At 44.9% G+C, this 19,098-nt stretch overlaps 1 protein-coding gene across 3 annotated transcripts in view; it reads right to left on the bottom strand.

The window, feature by feature from the left end:
* The window catches only part of smoc1 (SPARC related modular calcium binding 1), a 329,006-nt gene that overhangs the window by 217,711 nt on the left and 92,197 nt on the right, over window positions 1–19,098 (bottom strand). For 2 of the 3 annotated variants that reach the window (XM_088648925.1, XM_088648923.1), the window contains exon 9: window positions 18,922–18,987. In XM_088648925.1, coding sequence (XP_088505051.1) covers window positions 18,922–18,987 — 66 coding nt within the window. The remainder of the gene's footprint in view (window positions 1–18,921; window positions 18,988–19,098) is intronic. The other variant, XM_088648924.1, reaches the window with a different exon arrangement.

Genomic DNA, 19,098 nt, shown 5'->3' with positions numbered 1-19,098 from the left:
AAAAGTACAGTACTTACTAGTTAAGAAAGCTAGGCTCCTCAATGAAATTGCTTTAACATGCTAATGCGTTGGTGTAACAGTCTGGGCGTGGCAAGCTTCTAATGTCAACTCGACAACGGCGAAAGGAACCCTTCTTTCATTGGAAGACAATGAACATATTCTAGCCCTAAATGAATTAATAGCAAACATGGTTTACATAAAAGACATTTTTCCAAGAAAGTTTAGCCTTGTTCACTAATGAAACCACTAAATAAATACATAAATATAGAAATCTTATGATTTTTAAAATACACGACTTTGCTAAAATTTATTTAAGAATAAAAACGATTACAAATGCCATCAGAGAGAGAGAACAGGGGAGGGATGTTGGTTTTGCATAAGGGGTGGGGCTATGGAAATGAGGTCTATTTGGGAATGTGGAGTTACATGTTCTGGCTGTTTGTGAATTACTGTTGTTGAGTATAGAGTGTTGAGGTATTGATTTTGTGCAATGCTTTATGTTGAAAATTGAGCTGGATTTTGTTTATGATAAAAAGGATAAACTGGGATGGGAGGAGGGTTTGGTTTTGCATAAGAGGCGGGATTATGATAATTGGAGGAATTTGAGAGAGTTTTTGGTTTGTATTACGAATAATCCGTACAAGATATTGAGATTTGATGTTGTTTTGTTGAGATTTAACTCCGCAAGTCTGAGTTCTTGTGTTCGTCCTATCCGAGCCGGAAAGTATACAATATGTATCTTTATAGCAGGTGGTGTACAGCCTTTTAGAATAGATTACATTTTTCTAAAATGTGTTTAAAAATAAAAACGATTACAATCTAATCTTTCCACGTTTGATCCCAAGATCCCAAGAAAAATAAATCTAAATGGGGAGAAAGCTATGCTGAAAGTTAATTAAGATACTTAGAAGACAAAGACATCAATTTATGTTTCATTTTTCTGATTGTGAATCAAAAAACACATATATTTAAACCCGCGTTTGCGATTTAAATCAAAACGCGATTTAAATCAAAATAAATGTTTATATTGTAACGCATAGGTGACTATTTATTGTTATTAAAATGACTTAAATTTGATCATGTTGTGATATTTAGAAATATAAATTTGTTTGGTGCGAGTGAGGTTTTATTTAATCTCTGACCAAGGGAAACGTTTCATTTTTTCAAAGAACTGTTTGTTAAAACAATAGAGTCATGGCTCCAGCAGGATTCGATCACAGACCGTGTGACTTCAGAGTCAGGAACCTAACCAACAGCGCCACCAGCAAGGTCACATGCAGAGTGCTGAAAAAGCACTACAGAAACATTATCAACAGATAATGTACAGCGTGTAGTATTCTTGCGTTGCGGTACATGAATATAATTATATCGTTATTAATTTCTAGATACGCGATTCCATATTATATTCCCTTTTAATCAAATTCTAAAAGAATGCTTGTTGACTACGGTATCACATTACTTAAAGACTTCGAAGCTTAAAATGTTTAGGGAGAAATGGAATACTGGTGTGTATTTTTTATTTAAAGTACCGAGACCAGCCATATACTGTATGTTTTTGTTCCATAATTAATATCATTTATGGCCTTCACACGCATTACAGTATGCTCCTATTCTTTTTATGCTCAGGTATTAAGATTTCCCTTCAGTGGTAAAATTCCATATGAATATTCAATGCTAAAACAGGCACAGTAAAGACATTTACTGTAAATCTTTCTATGACCGACCAACGGACCACAAGTGCCCCTGTCGGTCAACCAATCATGTACCGCAGTATTTTACGTCACGATGCGCGACGCCGTAGCCAATTACCTCCGGTACGTGTCTGTACCGCGTACTTTGAATGGCTGCATCTGTATCTACACTCTTCTCTCCCTAAGCTGCAAGAGCTCAGACAGCAGTCTTTGCCGTTTGCACTTGAGTACTGATATACTCTGACTGCTAATCCTGAGGAATATTCAATTACTCACAGAGCCAATTAGAGCCAATTTGTAGCAAATCAGGTGTGTCCAATTTACTCTCCAGCGGGAAGAACCTGCAACCAAGCCTTTGCTTGCATCATCACACTGCTGGTTAAAAGACACAAGAAAGCAAATGTAATACTTCAGTAAAAATAGCAAATGTTACACTAGAAAAGTGGCAACCCTACCTAGAATGATGCAAGTGTGTCTTGCCACCATGAATAGTGAGAAAAGTGTTTTAAAAAGAAAATATCAATCCAAATCCAAAGGCAAAAGTTGGAGATTTGCAATATAAACAGGCATCTTCAAGATACAAGGTATTGGTGTTGAAAAACACTAGTTGAGTTTGTCTGCATGAAGGTGTCATGTCTGAACCATGAAAATGGATCATTTTGGGAAGACTGACACAGCTTTGCGTTGTGAATCTCTTTTTCTCATGGTTTTATTTAATGTGGCTTTATGCACTGGGATAGGGGTGTAATGTAGTGTGCTCTCTGAAGGCACCAGTTCTGTAGGGTTTGGGCATTTACTGGGACAATGATTAATTGTAGCAGTAAATCACAAAATTGATTCTTTTGATGGCTTTAGAATCCAACCATGCGACATAACTCAAACAACGCACACACACAGGTACTAATACACGAGGATACATTTATTAATACATAGAATATGCATATAAGCCTAACAGATCTTATCGAGAGGGTTATCAGAATACAAAAGGTATATATTCAGTCAGTTACAAAGAGTTACATATATCAAGAGGACATACGTTCAGTATATCATTCATTTAGACCGTTTCGTAAATGAACTTGGTTATAACTTCTACATTAGATACTCAAAACAAGTACATAACTCTTAGGAATTAAATTGATATCAACTGGTTGGGATAACAATTGAATTCTCGAGCTGTAATGCATTGAAGTTGAATACTCATCCAAACTCGCCACTTCGGTTTATTTCAAACCCACAGATTCACACAGCTATCTCCTGTATAGCTCATTTCACCCCAAACACACTAAAAACTCTCTCCCTTTTTCACAGTTCCTTCGCCTACAACGATTATGCAGAGACGACATCGACTTCTAGAACCAAGCCCTCAAAATGTACTCCTTTTTCACCAACAGAGAATACCCCAGTAGTGTTATTGACAGGGCCCTTGCCCGAGCCAAAAACACCCCTTGGACCATCAACTCAATCAGAAACTCACGCCGCAACAACAGCATTCCTTTGGGCTTCCCTATCACCCCAACACACTTCCTATCCCCAGGACTATTAACTACAACTCTTCCATCCTACAGGATGATCCCTCCATCGGGGCCCTCTTTTCTGACCGCCCCATCATCTCATATTGCCGATCACCTAATCTGCACAACCTTCTTGTCCACAGCTCCCTTGACCGCCCTCAGCAACCATCCACACCAGGCACTTTCCCTTGCAACAGAGCTCGCTGTATCACCTGTAAGTACACATCGAACACCACACTCATTCAAGGCCCCTCAGGACAATTCCGGATCACCCAGATGGCATCTTGTACCTCCAGCAACCTTATTTACTGTATCTCTTGCAGTAAATGCCCAGCCATCTACATTGGAGAAATAGGAAGGAGACTCGGAGACCGCTTCAGAGAGCACGTCAGGACTGTGAAGATTAAAGATCTCTCCAAGCCCATTGTTTCTCATTTCACCTCTGACGGCCACGACCACTTTAATCTCTCCGTCTGTGTTCTCAATGAGGGTTTTCTGAACTCATACATCAGAAAGACTACTGAAACCAAAATTTTCCTGCAACTAGGATCATACTTCCCCCTTCTCTTAATGACAGACTACTCTTCTTCTAAATCTTCTCCATTCATTAGAAGTTTCATTTCACACCTCTCTACACCTATTCTGACTTCACACCTCTTGATTGGCCTCTCTTTCTGTCCCCTGCTCCTGCCTCTCACTCCTCCTCTCTCCCAGCCTTTGTTCTCCCGCTACATCACCTTTGCCTACTGCCTTGTCTCTCTCACACCTGAAGAAGGCTCCACATCCGAAATGTGTTTTCTTTTTTCTTTTTTTTTCAGCATGGAATAAACCTACTGTATTACTTGTTCCAATACACTGGCAATTCACTTCTGGTTTTCCTGGCAATCCGCTTTCTGGGTTTCCTGTGTTTTATGTTAGTTTCACATTGGTTCTGAAATTATCACTTATGCAAGACATACTGATTTTTGAGCATATTGAAACTATTACTTAGCTTTCATTGTACATATCAATGTACATATCCAGGTATCTAAAAAAATAACCAGGTACCTAAAAGAGAGGCTTCACATATCAAAGCAAGGTTGTAAACACGTTTTATTATTAATTTGACTCATTCACACATGATGAACCATGATCCTGACATGCAGATGTGGAGGTGCGCAGGTCTAAAGTAGAGTTAACAGTAAGTTGTCTGTCCCGAAAAAAGGTACAGATAAACAGATACACTCTTGTTTAACCTGGTGTTTTGTTCAACACAATGCACCAAGAAATGTATTAGACGCATTAGCAAGTTAATGCAATTCCACTGAAAAGCCAGGCGTGATTTTCTTTCCTAGCCACAGCGGCGGACAGCAGATAATTGTTCTCTTCCTTGATTTGCTGATCTGTAAGGTTGTTGAGTGCAGTGAATGTGAGTTCTGTCTTGCATTGCCAGATTGTGAATATATAAAAGTATTTTATGAAACACACGTTCGCAATTTTAATCAAGATGAGAGAGACAGAGAGAGAGAAAACATATTTCTGTACGGAATGCGTGTTAAGTTTACAAAATTAAAGTGTTTCAAATGTTTGATTAAAAAGTAAAAAAAAATTACAGCTTACACAAAGATTCTAAGATGATTACAAGGAAGTGTACTGCATTTCTAATGGTCTAACCCCATTACCCCCCATTTTGATTAAAATTGCAAACACGTGTTTAATTTAATGCCTTTATTGATTCACAATCTGACAATGCAATGTAAATCATCTTTGTCTTCTAAGTCCTTTAATAAACTTTGAGAATAGCTTTCTCAGCATTTAGATTTAATTTTTATACCATCATTAAACAAAGCAGGAGCATATTGTACTTCCTCAGGGGATCACACGTGAAAAGATTAGATTGTAATAGTTTTTTAATACATTTGAGAAAAATCTATACAAAAAAGTCGTATTTATTTAATACCAACTTATAGTTATATTAATAGAGATAAGAATTCAAGTTGTATACTGTTCAGACTGTATTACAGTTCAAGGTGTATTTACATAACTGGTAGTATTACTGTATTAAAATATACAGTATACAATTGGAGTGAAGGCCGTGAAAACATTTGTCAGTCTTTCCGTGGGGGGAAGGGGGACTGTCTTTCATTAGAAGGTTCACCTATTCTACCCTGAGAATGTAGAGGGGGAGGAAAAGTGCCCGTGGTCATTTTTTTCACTAACAAAGCTGTGTTGTGTTAACAAAAACTAACAGCTGACCTTCTAAACTTACGAGACTATATGCTTTGTGTTCAGGTAGATCCAGATTCAAAGCTGATTACGAGGAAGAAAAATCACCAGTTTTTCGCACATAAAAAGTAACTTTCTCATGATTCGGGTTTTAATAAAACGTGTTTACAAAGAAAGTGGAATACAGTAATACAGCCAGCTCTATAAATACATGTACAGTATTTAGATCCTTAAATTAATATTGTTATAATTTCTTTAGATACTAGATTCCATACGTGATACTAGATCTTGTTTATATTAAAGTTATATCACTGGGCAGTGACTAGCCTCAGGAGAGGACAAGGACAAGCTGTAAGAGATTTGGGCACAGAAGGGTTAAAAAAGATCAGACAGGCAGAGGGAAGGGGGGGGGGGGTGAAACTGTTACCTGTCCTGGATAAAGAGTTAAAAGCTTTTAACTCTACTTCAGATGTGCACATCTCCATACCTGCATGTTAAGATCATGGTTCATGATGGGTGAATGAGTCAGATTAAAAAATAAAATGTGTTTATAAAGAAAGCAGAATACAGTAATCAGCTGGGGATTCAAACCTGGCCCTCCAACGTCACTGCCAGCTGTGTCAGCCAGCTGAGCTAAAGGAAGAGCTCTCCTCAGCCCTGCAGGTGAGGTCCCTCCTAGCTATTCAGACGGAAAGGCGGTGACATCACTGCGCTGGCAATCCAGGACTTTAGATACGAGCGAACGTATTCGCAGAAAAGGTTAAAACATTATCACTTCACAAAGTATATAAACTTAATATGATCAGAAGGAGCATGTAAAAACATTTCCATAATAACCACATGTAAGACTTTGATGCTTAAAATGTTTAGGAAGAAAGCGGAATACTGGTGTGTATTTTTTCTTTAAAATACCAATACCAGCCATATACAGTTTACGTGATGTAGCGGCAATGCTTGTTAATAAGACAGAATTAAGCATTGGTATGCTTTCCTGAATGAGGCCCCATCTCACCCTCCATCTCTGTGGTGCAGCCACAGAGAAAGTATTCATGCAGGCTGATTTAAGATGTTTTCTTTTGATAAGGAACAGCTCCCAGACGGGGATGCACTTAGCTAAGCCTGGCTATCATGATCAATGGTCATCCATTGGCGCCTATCTGTCTAGGAAGTGCCGAATGGACATCTGGACTGCATTCCTAAGTGTCAAGAGTAAGTGACTCATATCTCACCTTGATCAACCAATCAGGGACTGGCAGGGCATGGTAATACCACGTGGGTCTCCAATGCCCGCCAAACTCTCAACCAATCAGCACACATCTGTGTCTTGGTCAAAAAGGGAGCGCAAGCTCAGATCGGGGCTCTCCTTGGCCATTTTCGCGCATCCTCAGAGACAATCACGGACAACTGCTGTTGTCTGCAAAGGGACTTGGACTTGTTCTAAGCGCGAGGCCGAGGATCCCGTACGTACTCAGAATTCTACCAACGTGAATGCTCCGCTTGATCAACGGCAGCCTACAGTTGGACCCTCGTCGACACCCTGAATAGCTTATTCAGACGCAGCGCTGGACCGGGAACGAACCAGCTTCTTCCCAGGCAAAAGAGTGACTTGTGAGGACTCGCGGTCACACTCTGTGCATAGAGACTTTCTACTAGCCAGCCGGACTGCTGGTAGATGCCCTCGGAGCAACGACTGCCCTGCGCACCGCAGTTAGATTCCTCCGCCCGTCCTACTCCGAGCTGCACCTCAACTGGTTGGCCGGTAGCCAGAGGACGCCGGGACAACGCCCATTGGACAACCGCTGGAACAGAGGCTGCAACAGAGCCTGTCAGCTGGTTTGGTGTTCGTGCTGGGAAATTCCAAATCCATACACAGTGGATAAGTAAACCACATGTTCTACATTGCGTCTCGAGAATTCAATTGTACCTCAACACAAGTTGTTATCAATTTAATTCATGAGTAATGTATTTACTTCCGAGTTTAGAGTAACAGTGGGTAATAACACTGATTAGCGATTTGATAACTGAACGTTATATATTGACATATATTCTCTGTTGTGTATCTCTTTGTGTTTGCAACTCTTCGAGATTATATACCTTGTATATTGATAACCCTCACAGTAAGGTCTGCCGCTCGTATCCAGGCAGACTAGTATATGTTTGGTGCACAATTTATATTAATAAATGTATCTCGTGTATTGAACCCGTGTGTGTGTTGTTAGTTGTTCTGACGATTGATTTTCTAAAAGCCACAACGAACAACCTCGTGATTACTGCTACAATTAATAATTGTCTCAGTAAACCCATCAAACCTCTACATTTAATGGCGTCCCTGGGTGGGCGAGTTTAGAATGAAATGAGAATCAATCGTACAGAATAACTGATGTTGCTGTGAGTTCAAGTTCAGCACAGCACCGCGGCTTCTATACGCGAATACCGGGTGTGCTGATAACTGCGTAAAGAAATCCCCGTTTTCTAGCATTTAGTGTAACGTGTGCTGATTGGAAATCCATCTGCTCGGGTGTTTAGATTCCATACTGTATTTTGGTAAAAGGAAAAAAAGTAATACTCTTAAAGTTTCTCTGACGTAATGACAATGGCTGCTAAAATGTCTGAAGTGGAGTTGCTTATAAGTACTATTTCTAGCGACGACAATCCTGGTTACTGGAGCGGTATCGAAAAGTTAAACTTTGATGATATTGAGAAGCTGCAAGTAGATTTAGTAGCTAAGGTAGCGAACCAGCTTAACACAGGAGGGTCTGTGAACGCAGTTCAGGTCCTATCTAGTTTCACCTTAAATCTAGCTAAACAACTGGAACTGTCTTTGTCCGAGCTGACAAAGTTTCAAAAGCTTCAGGGAAAGCTAGAAAGATATAAGGCAGAGCGAGTTGAGTTGTTGGATATAATCAGAGAAAAGAGAGTGAAAAATGAGGAAAGTGAAGACAGACTCAGGGAAGTTTTAGGTAAATTAGATGACTTGTCTGCTAGAGAAACTGCGGCTGAGATAGCTAGGAGAGACCTGGAAGCGAGCTTGAAAGAAAAAGAAATTGAGAGTTTAAATGAGCTTAGCCAGGAAAGGCAAAATGAGTTAGATGCTGCCGTACTGGAAGCAAAACAGGCTAGATCCCACTTGCATGCCAGCTCACCTAGCAGCCCGGAGCGCTCACTCAGCGCGCCGGGAGGAGGTTTTTCGCTAGGGCGACTCAATTCAGGCATAGACCCCCTGCTCCTGATCACGGCCGTCTCCCTGCCCGCGGAGAAACCGTAAAAATTAACCTCCACTCCCTGAGGCAGTTAGCCAAAGATGTAGAAAGGTTTGACCCGTCAGTGTCAGGGAATAATGTGGAGACCTACATCGATGAACTGAGATATACTTTACAGTTTATGCCCGAAGCGTCCGAACAGGAAAAGGCTGTTAGTAAGGAAAACAACCAGCCGAGCGGTCCACGAGTGGTTGTCTAGACAAGGACCGGAGGTCTGTAATAGCTTTGAGGAGCTGTGTCAGGCAATGATTGGAGAATTTTCGGCTTTTATCGATCCCATAGCTGCCGTGGCCGCTGTGCACCATATTAAGCACGAAAAAGCTGAAGCCCCTCGCGACTATTATGAGAGGCTTAGGCGGAATATTTTGCAGGGCGGAATGAAGAGGGTTGCGAAGAGAACGTGAATTTCAAAGGTTTATTCATTGCTAATCTGCATCCCTCTGTCAGGAAAATGATGGTGATGCACACTGATGCAAAAGCGATGAAAATGGCTGACATTAGAAGGTTGGCTCAAAAAGCCTGGGGAGCTGAAGTCTCTGCTTCCTCAGAGCGAGAACCTGCTAAAACGCCCGTGTTCGCCACTAAAGCCAGCAGGGTTGACGATTCGCCTCAGCTCGAGGGAGCTGAGGTTCCTGAGCCCGCTAAGCCCCGGCGCAAAATAGGCACGCAGGACCGCACTAAGCATCAGAGCCACCGTGAGCGCTACGGGGAAGGCAAGGGCTCAGGCAGAACCTATCATAAGGCTGGACGAAGGGAGTCGACTGCAGCCCGCCTGGCCAGGCTTGAACAAGCCCTGGTTGAGAGATCAGGACAGGGTAAACTTCCGCACCGAATGCCGGAAGCGTGAATGAGCTGAGGGGGACCACGCCCCTTCTCACTGGAGGAGGCGGGGATCCATCCCAAGCCCCTCCCTCAGTCTATCTGATTGGGTTGGAGGGTTCCTGCCTGGAAGAAGGCTGTGACTCTGAGTTGGGCGCTGACCCCGCCCTTGAAGTCAAAGAAAAGGCAGGCTTCCAACAATTCTTAGGGAATCTCAGCCAGAAAGGCAAAGCAAGGCGTATTTATATCAAGGTTTCTCTTGAAAACGTCTTGGATAGAGAAGCACTGATTGACACTGGGGCTGAAATTAGTTTGATGTCAGCCGATCTACTCAGCAAGCTCAAACGAGTAGCGAAAGGAAAAGGCATCAGACTTAAGGTAGAACCGTGTAAGATAGATATTTCCAGCTATACCCAGGATCATGCCATGATCACACACCGAGTGTGGGTGGCACTTAGGTTCGGGCCAATGAACGTGGTGCATCCTGTTTACATCTCTAGGTTTAAAACAGAGCCACTACTCATTGGCCAAGACCTGCTTGACAGGCTGGAGCCTCTGGTGGACTGCCAGCGTGGAAAATTGTGGGCTCAGGTAAAAAACCCTAAGCCTATCGGACAGCAAAAAGGGGGGTTCAGTGGTTATGCTGTGGTCACACAGTGCCCACTGAACACTATAGCTGAGTTGGAGGTTCCTCCTGGTTCCTCTGGACGAGAAATAAATGTCTCTTCTTGCTTTCCAAAACTACAGGGAAGTCCTGCCCAGGCCAGCACTCCCACGGTCTCCCAACTACAGGAGCAGTGCTCCGAGCAGCTGCTTGACCCGCCAGGTAAAGCACACCCCTTTTTCATCCCTGAAGAAGAGTGGATCTCCCTGTCCGGTAATGAATGGGAGTCCTTTCTGTGCACCCTGGTACCTCATGGGGACCAGGACTACCACCCCATGGTGGTGGGAGGGGTCCAGGTGGCAGAAGTGCAGGTTGATGATGTAATTCTTAGCCTCAGCTCTGAGAAGTCCATAATCAGTGAAGGTCTGTTCGAGGACCTGTCGCAAAGCTGTCAGGTGACCCTGGTGACGCAGTCACAGGTTCTGTGGTGTGCACCCCCACCTCATAGGTCCATTTGGAGCAAAGGTAGCTGTGTAGCTTCCATCTCCATCGGAAAAAAGAAGTTTGCTCACTACTTCCAGGTAGCACCTCAGCTGACCCATTCGGTCTGTATTGGTGCAGACCTGTTGGTTCCACTGGGCGCCCAGCTGGACACAGTAAACAGTGTGCTGTGGACACAGGTGAACCCCGATGCCCACTCTCTAAGCGGCGACCCCAAGAACATTCAGTCAGGTCAGACGATTCCTCAGGCCTGCCAGGTAGTAAACGAATTGGACCAGATCGTTCCTTCGTCAACAGCAGGGTTTCCGGTACGCCTTGTCCTAAAGAAGGGACAGAGAATGGACGCTGAGATGGTTTTCTTCCAACCATCAGCTCAGTTTATCAGACTGAACCTAGCAGTCTTTGGTACCCCCAGACTGGAACGGAATGGCCAAGCCACCTGCCTGTTGGTGCAGAACATAGCAAAACAAGATGTCAAAATCCCTGCTCGCACTGACATGGGACTGGTAATTGACAATGGTTTCTATGATTTCGAACTGGCCATCCCAGTACTGGGACAGCTCCCTGGTCCCTTGGCCAGAGAGGGGGGAACCGAGCAGGTGTACTACACCTACCCCCGGCAGATGATTGCAATTATGCCAATAGAGGGATTCTGCAACCAGGAGGTGTGCAGGGTGGACCTTAGCGATAAGGATGAGATGGTTGTGTACACAGTACACGCAGGTGTTCCCGACGGACCACTCAGTCGAGAGTGCGACCCGGGATACCGCCATGCCGTCAAAAGCGGGGTTCCTAGAGCAGGTACAGGAACAGGTTGGTAAGGCAGATGCCCTGGAAACGGAAAGCCAGCGTCAGCAGCTGCGTCAGATCTTCCAGGATTTCCAGGAAGTGTTTGCACGGGACGCCTATGACTGCGGGTTGACGGATTTGCACACAGTGCGCATTCCCACGGCCCCTGGCGCCCGCCCAACCTATGTCAGGCAGTATCGCATTCCCCTCACGGCATACGAGTCCATAAAGCAGACGTTGGATGCTCTACTAGAGCATCAGATCATAAGGGAGTGTAACTCCACTTATAACTCCCCACTGTGGCCGGTGCTGAAACCCAATGGTAAGTGGCGTCTGACCATTGACTACCGGCAGCTGAATAAACAGGTTCCTTTGTCACGATGGCCAATGATCTACCTAGATCAGGAGTTAGCCAAGGTGACAACAGCGAAATATTTCACCACAGTGGATGTGGCCAATGGGTTCTGGACCCTTAAGGTAGAACCGACAGACCATTCCAAAACTGGAATCGATGCCCCTTTGGGTATTCCAACTCCCCAGCGGAGTTCAACATACTTCTGCACAAAGCCATGAGTGATGCAGCCGCCAGGGGCAACCTGGTCTATGTGGACGATATTCTGATGCGGAGTCAGACCTGGGAAGAACACATGGCCGAGATCAGGCATGTGTTGACCCAGCTCTCCCGTGCAGGGGCCAAACTGTCCCTGGCTAAGGGACAGTGGTGTAGGACCCAAGTGGAGTACGTGGGACTATTGGTTGGAGCCCAAGGCATACAGCCACAGTCCAGCAGAGTCCAAGCTATCCAGAATATGAAGTCGCCCACTAACCTGTCTGAACTGCACAGCTTTCTGGGAGTATGTAATTATTCCCGGCAGTTCATTGAGGATTACGCTGAAATAGCAAGGCCCCTCCACAAGCTGTTGCAGAAAGACGTGCCCTTTGAGTGGGGGCCTTCCCCAGAACAGGCTGTGATGGAGCTGAAGCGCAGACTCGGTAGTGCGCCGTGCTTGGCCTACCCTGACAAAAATAAGGTTGTCTACCTTGAAGCAGGGTTCTCAGAGCACTGCCTTGGGGTTGCTCTGAGTCAGGAATATGACCAAGAGCGAAGGGTGGTGGCGTATGCCAGTCGAGCCCTGAGCCCAGTTGAGCAAAAGTTCTTGGACTGCGAGAAGGCCCTGTTGTCTACGGTCTGGTCGGTAGAACACTTCCGTAGTTATGTTGGGGGACAAAAGATCATCATCGAAACCTGCCACCAACCTGTGACATTCCTGCATAGCCAGAGACTGAAAGCGGGCAGGGTGTCAAATAGCAGGATTGTGGCATGGATGAGGGCCCTACAAGGCTATGAGATAGAGGTACGTTAGGCACAGAGCAAGAAAATGTACCTGGGACAGGGCCTGGCTCTGGGCCAAGTGTGTCACGGCTGTGACACTGACATGGAAGCTCCAGAAACTATTCCCGCTGCTGAGCTACCGAACAATCATTGGTACTACAGTGAGAACGTGGGCCAGGGCTTACCCATGGCCTCTGTTGACGGTTGCTCTTTTCGCCACAAACAGCAGGTGCTAGCAGGGGTAGGAGTAGTCTGGCAAGACAATACTCCCTGTGGGCCGATCTGCTATAAGCTAGGACCAAAGACTAGTCAGTATGCGGAAGTAGCTGGGGTGCTGATCACCCTCCAGCAGGCCCTGACACATGGCCTTAAACAGTTTGTCATCTGTAGTGACTCGAACTACGCCCGACATAGCTTCGTGTCCCATCTTCCGTATTGGAAGGGTAACGGCCTGAAAAATGCCCGGGGCAAGGAAGTAAAGAACAAAGAGTTGTTCCTGGCTAGTGACAAGCTCACGACCGAGGCTGGAATGATGGTTTACTGGAGGAAGGTGAAGGGACACTCCCAGGTGAAGGGACCCGACAAAGACGGGAATGATGAGGCCGACCGGCTGGCCAAATCTGGCGCCTTAGAGGGTGAACCCTGGCAGTTCCAGCAGGAATGGCTACCCCCAGAAACCGTGGCTGAGGTCAAGGCGGTCACCCGAAGCAGGGCTAGACAGGATGTCGGAGCTGACCCTCAATCTGTAGTGCTTGGGTCACAGGGTTATAACACCGATCTTGCGGAAATACAGAAACAGGACCCAGCAATTGGGCAAATGTATCAGCATATCGCTGACCCAGTGCGTCAACCTCTTTCAGAGCAGGTGCTGAGCCAGTCTCCAGAGCTGAAGGAGCTGGCAGAGGTGAAAGACAACCTTAAAATTATAAAGGGGTTGTTGGTTTGTGTACCAGTTGCACAAGGTGTCCCAAAGTGGGTAGTTCCCCGCTGTCATCGGGGGTCCATGATCCAACACGCTCATGACGAACCCTGTTGGGGTCACCGGGGAATCAAGGCTACGTACGACACTATCCAGCAGGTGGCATTCTGGCCTCACATGGGCCAAGACATCGCCGCGTATGTAAAGGGGTGTCTGACGTGTAGCCAGTTCCAACCATCACGGCCCTTGCACTGTGCACCACTCCAGAAAAAGGGCATGACATTCCCCTGGTCCAATCTACAAATGGATTGGGTGGGGCCGCTGGTGAGGTCATCCAGAGGGAACAAATATTTCCTCACTGTTACGTGTGCATTCACAAAATGGATTGAGTGCCTCCCAGCACCCACCGACACAGCAGAGACAACTGCAGTGCTGTTGGTGAACCATGTGTTCAGTCGATGGGGACTCCCCCTGACCGTGGACTCGGATCGGGGAACCCATTTCACAGCTACAGTAATGGCAACCCTGTGGAATATGCTTGGGGTCAAGGCCCAGTTGCATATCTCCTACCACCCTCAATCCTCGGGCCAGGCAGAAAGGGCAAACCGAACGGTGGTTAGTATGCTCAAAAAGTTTGTCTCCACCAGCAGTAGGGACTGGGACATTAAGCTGCCCCTGGTTCTGATGGCCATCCGAGCTACGCCCTATTGCTCTACGGGGGTCAAACCTTTTGAGATGATGACAGGTCGGAAGATGACTCTTCCCCTACACTGTCTTTATGGGGTGGAGGACCTGAGCACGACGGGGGCTGCTACGGCCCATCAGTATGTGTCAGACCTGCGAGCACATCTGCAGGCAACCTTTGCTTTTGCCCAGAACAATCTGGGAAGGAGTGCAGAGGGTAGGAAAGCATACTATGACCGAAAGGCAGTTAACCAGGAACTCCAAGTAGGAGACAAGGTCCTGTACTTCCAATTTGCCAAACCCACGGGGGTGGCCCGGAAGTTCTTACCCAGATGGACAGGACCCCACGAGATTGTCGATAAGGTATCACTGGTAGCTTATCGAATTCGGATTGAAAAGGGAAGGCAATCTCTGGTCTACAAGTGGGTGCATCGCAACCACCTCCGGTTGTATCGCCCACCTCAAATGGCGCCGGAGGACACAGAATAGGGTTAAAAGTCCAAACCCGATCAAAGAGGGGGGTGCCCCTTTGTAGTTGCAGGTAGTTAGGTACTGTAGTGTAGGTCCTGCTAGGAAAATATATTCAAAATTATAGTGGAACTGTACCATGTGGCTCATCTGTGTTCCAGAATGGGAATCCTAAAACTGCCACGGCTGGTCCTGACAGTACTGTGGATCGCCTCGACACAGCCCCTTGAAGTTGTGGAACCCGGTCCTCCTACCGGCATAGTCCTGCAGGACGCTCCCGGATTGTTGTTAACAAATTGCAAAACATATACTCAGCGAGTGTATGTACGGCTGGACCCACATGATGTGTTTCGGAAGCACATCAACATGAACAGTAGGGTGTCCTATCATGGTAGGCAGTGGGCTGGGGATACTATATGGCATGCCCAGCTAGACACTATACACATGCTCCGCCAGCTGAGGAAGGCAACAGTCACCCAGGAGGAGATGACAGGCCTCAGCCGTCCCCAAAAGGTTCTTGGGGGGTCTGATTGCTGCGGCCTCCGCTGTGGGTTCGCTATTTTCAGCTGGTCTGTTTGCTGCTAACACTGTCACCCTGACCACCCAGAGAAGGCAGGTGTCTGGGTTACATAAGGAAATGCCAGAAATTTATGACAGGCTGTATCAACAGCAGCAGCGGCTGGAAAGCCTAGGGAAAACCTTACAGGGCACGATTTTAGCAGTAAACCTTCATGCAGCAGTGTTAAATAACACCCTCCACACCGTGGGCAGGATTGTCGACGTGTTACAGTGGGACTATGCTTATGTGCAACCAGGTCAGAATGCTGATGCAGGATCTTCTTAGGGAGCTTAGTGCCACGGTAACTAGCCTAGCCATGGGACAGATTCCAACCTACTTAGTTCCACTGTCCTTAGTAGAAGAAGTACTGAGGACAACCACTTCCGAGATGGTGCAGCCATTGCAAATACATCTTGCATACAGTCTAGGCAGTGCCATTCCCATACATGTCAACCCCGAAGCCAAGGAAATAGGTTTCCTGTTGAACCTTCCCATCGTGAGTAGCAAGGATATCTATAGACTCAAGTCTATATCGAACGTTGGCTTCTGGAGGGGGGACATGCATGTGAATTTGACCACCCCACCGCTCGTAGCTTACCAGGAGGATGATCCGAATTTGTACCTTGTTCCAAACCTGGAACTGTGTATATCAACCAAGGATATCCACTGGGTATGCCCAAGTAAGCCATTCCTTAGGGACACAACTCAGAGGTTGTGTGGTATCAGAAAGGGAGCTGCCACTGAAAAGTGTAAAGCCACAGTGATAAGCAAAAGTGAGGTTAACGAACCCCAGGTTGAGCAGGTGGGAAAGAAATGGCTGGTCAGCACACCACAGTTAACTGTTACAATAACCTATGACAGACATGATACAGCTACCGAAGTGCAGCTACCCAACCAAACAGTTTTTCTACAAGTTCCTGAAGGAGCTATAGTGCATCTCAACGATTTAGCACTATATCACCTGGAGTCAGAACTGTATGAAACGGAACTCGAGATTGTGGACGCTTTCAGAGGACACAGCGTTGACTTGGATGAGAGAATCCAAGAGACAGTAAATCTTGAGGGTGTACAGGTAGTCGAATTTGTTCTCAACGACACAAACTTAAAAACTACACTGGTAGGTCCCAAGCACAGTCGTTGTGGATCCTCTGGGGCGCTAGGAACAGTAAACGTGGTCATCTTGACACTGCTGCTGGGTAGCTGGATCATGGCTGGGGTAATGTGTTGGATGCTGTTCTCTTGTATCAAAGCCTTGCGGGGTAGTTTGAATGAGACAAAGGGAGCAATGGTGTATCACCGAAATCAGGTAACCACTCCTGCTGCAGAGCTATCCGATACTGATAGTGAACTGCTGGAAGTTTAAGGTCTAGGGCTAATGATGATGCCCGATGCCTCATTTCTATGTACCTTATAACTGAGAGCAGGTATACGCAATGTTCTTTCCAACACTATTTCCTGTACAAATTCTCGAGAGGTAATGTGAATATTGGATGGTAGAATCCACCGTGGTACAACAGACATCACTTAACTCTGTTTTTGTTTTGAAGGCAACAACGCCTCAGGACCTCGTGACCTTCAAAAAGGGGGGATATGTAGCGGCAACGCTTGTTAATAAAAACAGAATTAAGCGTTGGTATGCTTTCCCAAATGAGGCCCCATCTCACCCTCCATCTCTGTGGTGCAGCCACAGAGAAAGTATTCATGCAGGCTGATTTAAGATGTTTTCTTTTGATAAGGAACAGCTCCCAGACAGGGATGCACTTACCTAAGCCTGGCTATCATGATCAATGGTCATCCATTGGCGCCTATCTGTCTAGGAAGTGCCGAATGGACATCTGGACTGCATTCCTAAGTGTCAAGAGTAAGTGACTCATATCTCACCTTGATCAACCAATCAGGGACTGGCAGGGCGTGGTAATGCTACGAGGGTCTCCAATGCCTCAACTCTCAACCAATCAGCACACATCTGTGTATTGGTCAAAAAGGGAGCGCAAGCTCAGATCTGGGCTCTCCTTGGCCATTTTCGCGCATCCTCAGAGACAATCACGAGACAACTGCTGTTATCCGCAAAGGGACTTGGACTTGTTCTAAGCGCGAGGCTGAGGATCCCGTACGTACTCAGAATTCTACCAACGTGAATGCTCCGCTTGATCAGCGGCAGCCTACAGTTGGACCCTCGTCGACAACCTGAATATATATTGACATATATTCTCTGTTGTGTATCTCTTTGTGTTTGCATCTCTTCGAGATTATATACCTTGTATATTGATAACCCTCACAGTAAGGTCTGCCGCTCGTATCCAGGCAGACTAGTATATGTTTGGTGCACAATTTATATTAATAAATGTATCTCGTGTATTGAACTCGTGTGTGTGCGTTGTTAGTTGTTCTGACGATTGATTTTCTAAAAGCCACAACGAACAACCTCGTGATTACTGCTACAATTAATAATTGTTTCAGTAAACCCATCAAACCTCTACAATGATATGTTTATGTTCCTAAATTAATATCGTTTATGATCATCAGACGTGTTATGCTCCTCTTCTTTTTATGCTCAGCTACTAAAATTTCCCTTTAGTTGTAAAATTCCATATAATTATTCAATACTAAGCAGATTAAAAAATGCATTTAAATTATTAAATCTTTTCACTACCGACCAATGCACTACGAGTGCCCCTGTCGGTCATTTCGGCCAGCCAATCAAGTACCGTGTGACGTATGATGTGAGTAGTTGCGTGCACTACGGGTTTGTACCGCGCACTTTGAATGGCATCATCTGTATGTTGGGCATAGAAAGGTGAAGCTCATATTCAGAAAACATTCATGCCCACTGAAATATTGTAGTCAGTCTATTATGCTTTGGCCAGGAATGGACATTCCAGGATGACAATGATTCAAGATATTCATCAAAATCAACAAAGAGATAGTTTATTGCTATCAATATACTGCAATTAACCAATGGCAATAACCACTGCCATTACCTTCCCAAACTCCAGACCTCAGTCCAGTCAATTGTTTGTAAATAAAATAGGCGGCAGTTGGCAAACAGAAACTATCAATTTAATCCATATCCACAAGAGGATTTACAAAATACATTTTTATAAGTATAAATTATAATAAATATAAATATGTATCTAATATTTTCACTTAAATTATGACACATTACTTTTCTCTGTGCAATATTATTACGATTACAATATAACATTTTTTCAATTATTTCAGCATGATATTATCCAATCTGTCAGTAAATCGGTTAACTAACTACTCAGTCTACAACACAAGCCAGAAGACACTAGACCATCCAGGAATTAATTGAATTGAGACTCCTGAAGCTGGAACTTTAATCCTTAGAAATAGAAAATAATTCTTCTATTTTATGTGGTGGTCAACAGTAGTGGTGAATTTGGATTATCTTCTGATTCAGTATTTCTACACATTGTTTACTGCACATAAATTTATTTTGAATACCAGAAATCATGAATACACATTTCATTCATACCTTTATATTTCTTATGTATGGATTCATCAGTTTTTGTAGCCCAACACAAAACTCTTCATACTGTTGGAAGATGCCTTACCAGGTTTCCTTGTGCTCGAGTTGTTGACCAGCTGCTTAATCCACAGAGTTGGAGCAGTGATCTCTGCTAAGAAAAAATGATTTTTCAGCACCTGTATAATTTTTAACCCAAGGAGACCATTTTCAAAATACATCAGGCTATTTAGTAATCTAAATGTGCAGAAGTTTAAATTTCTTT

The sequence above is a fragment of the Lepisosteus platostomus genome, chromosome 10 (assembly GCF_059453375.1).
Source record: "Lepisosteus platostomus isolate fLepPlt1 chromosome 10, fLepPlt1.hap1, whole genome shotgun sequence".
Taxonomy (NCBI): Eukaryota; Metazoa; Chordata; class Actinopteri; order Semionotiformes; family Lepisosteidae; genus Lepisosteus; species Lepisosteus platostomus.
The sequence above is the reverse complement of the archived record's forward strand: the minus strand, read 5'-3'. Positions and strand labels throughout refer to the sequence as shown.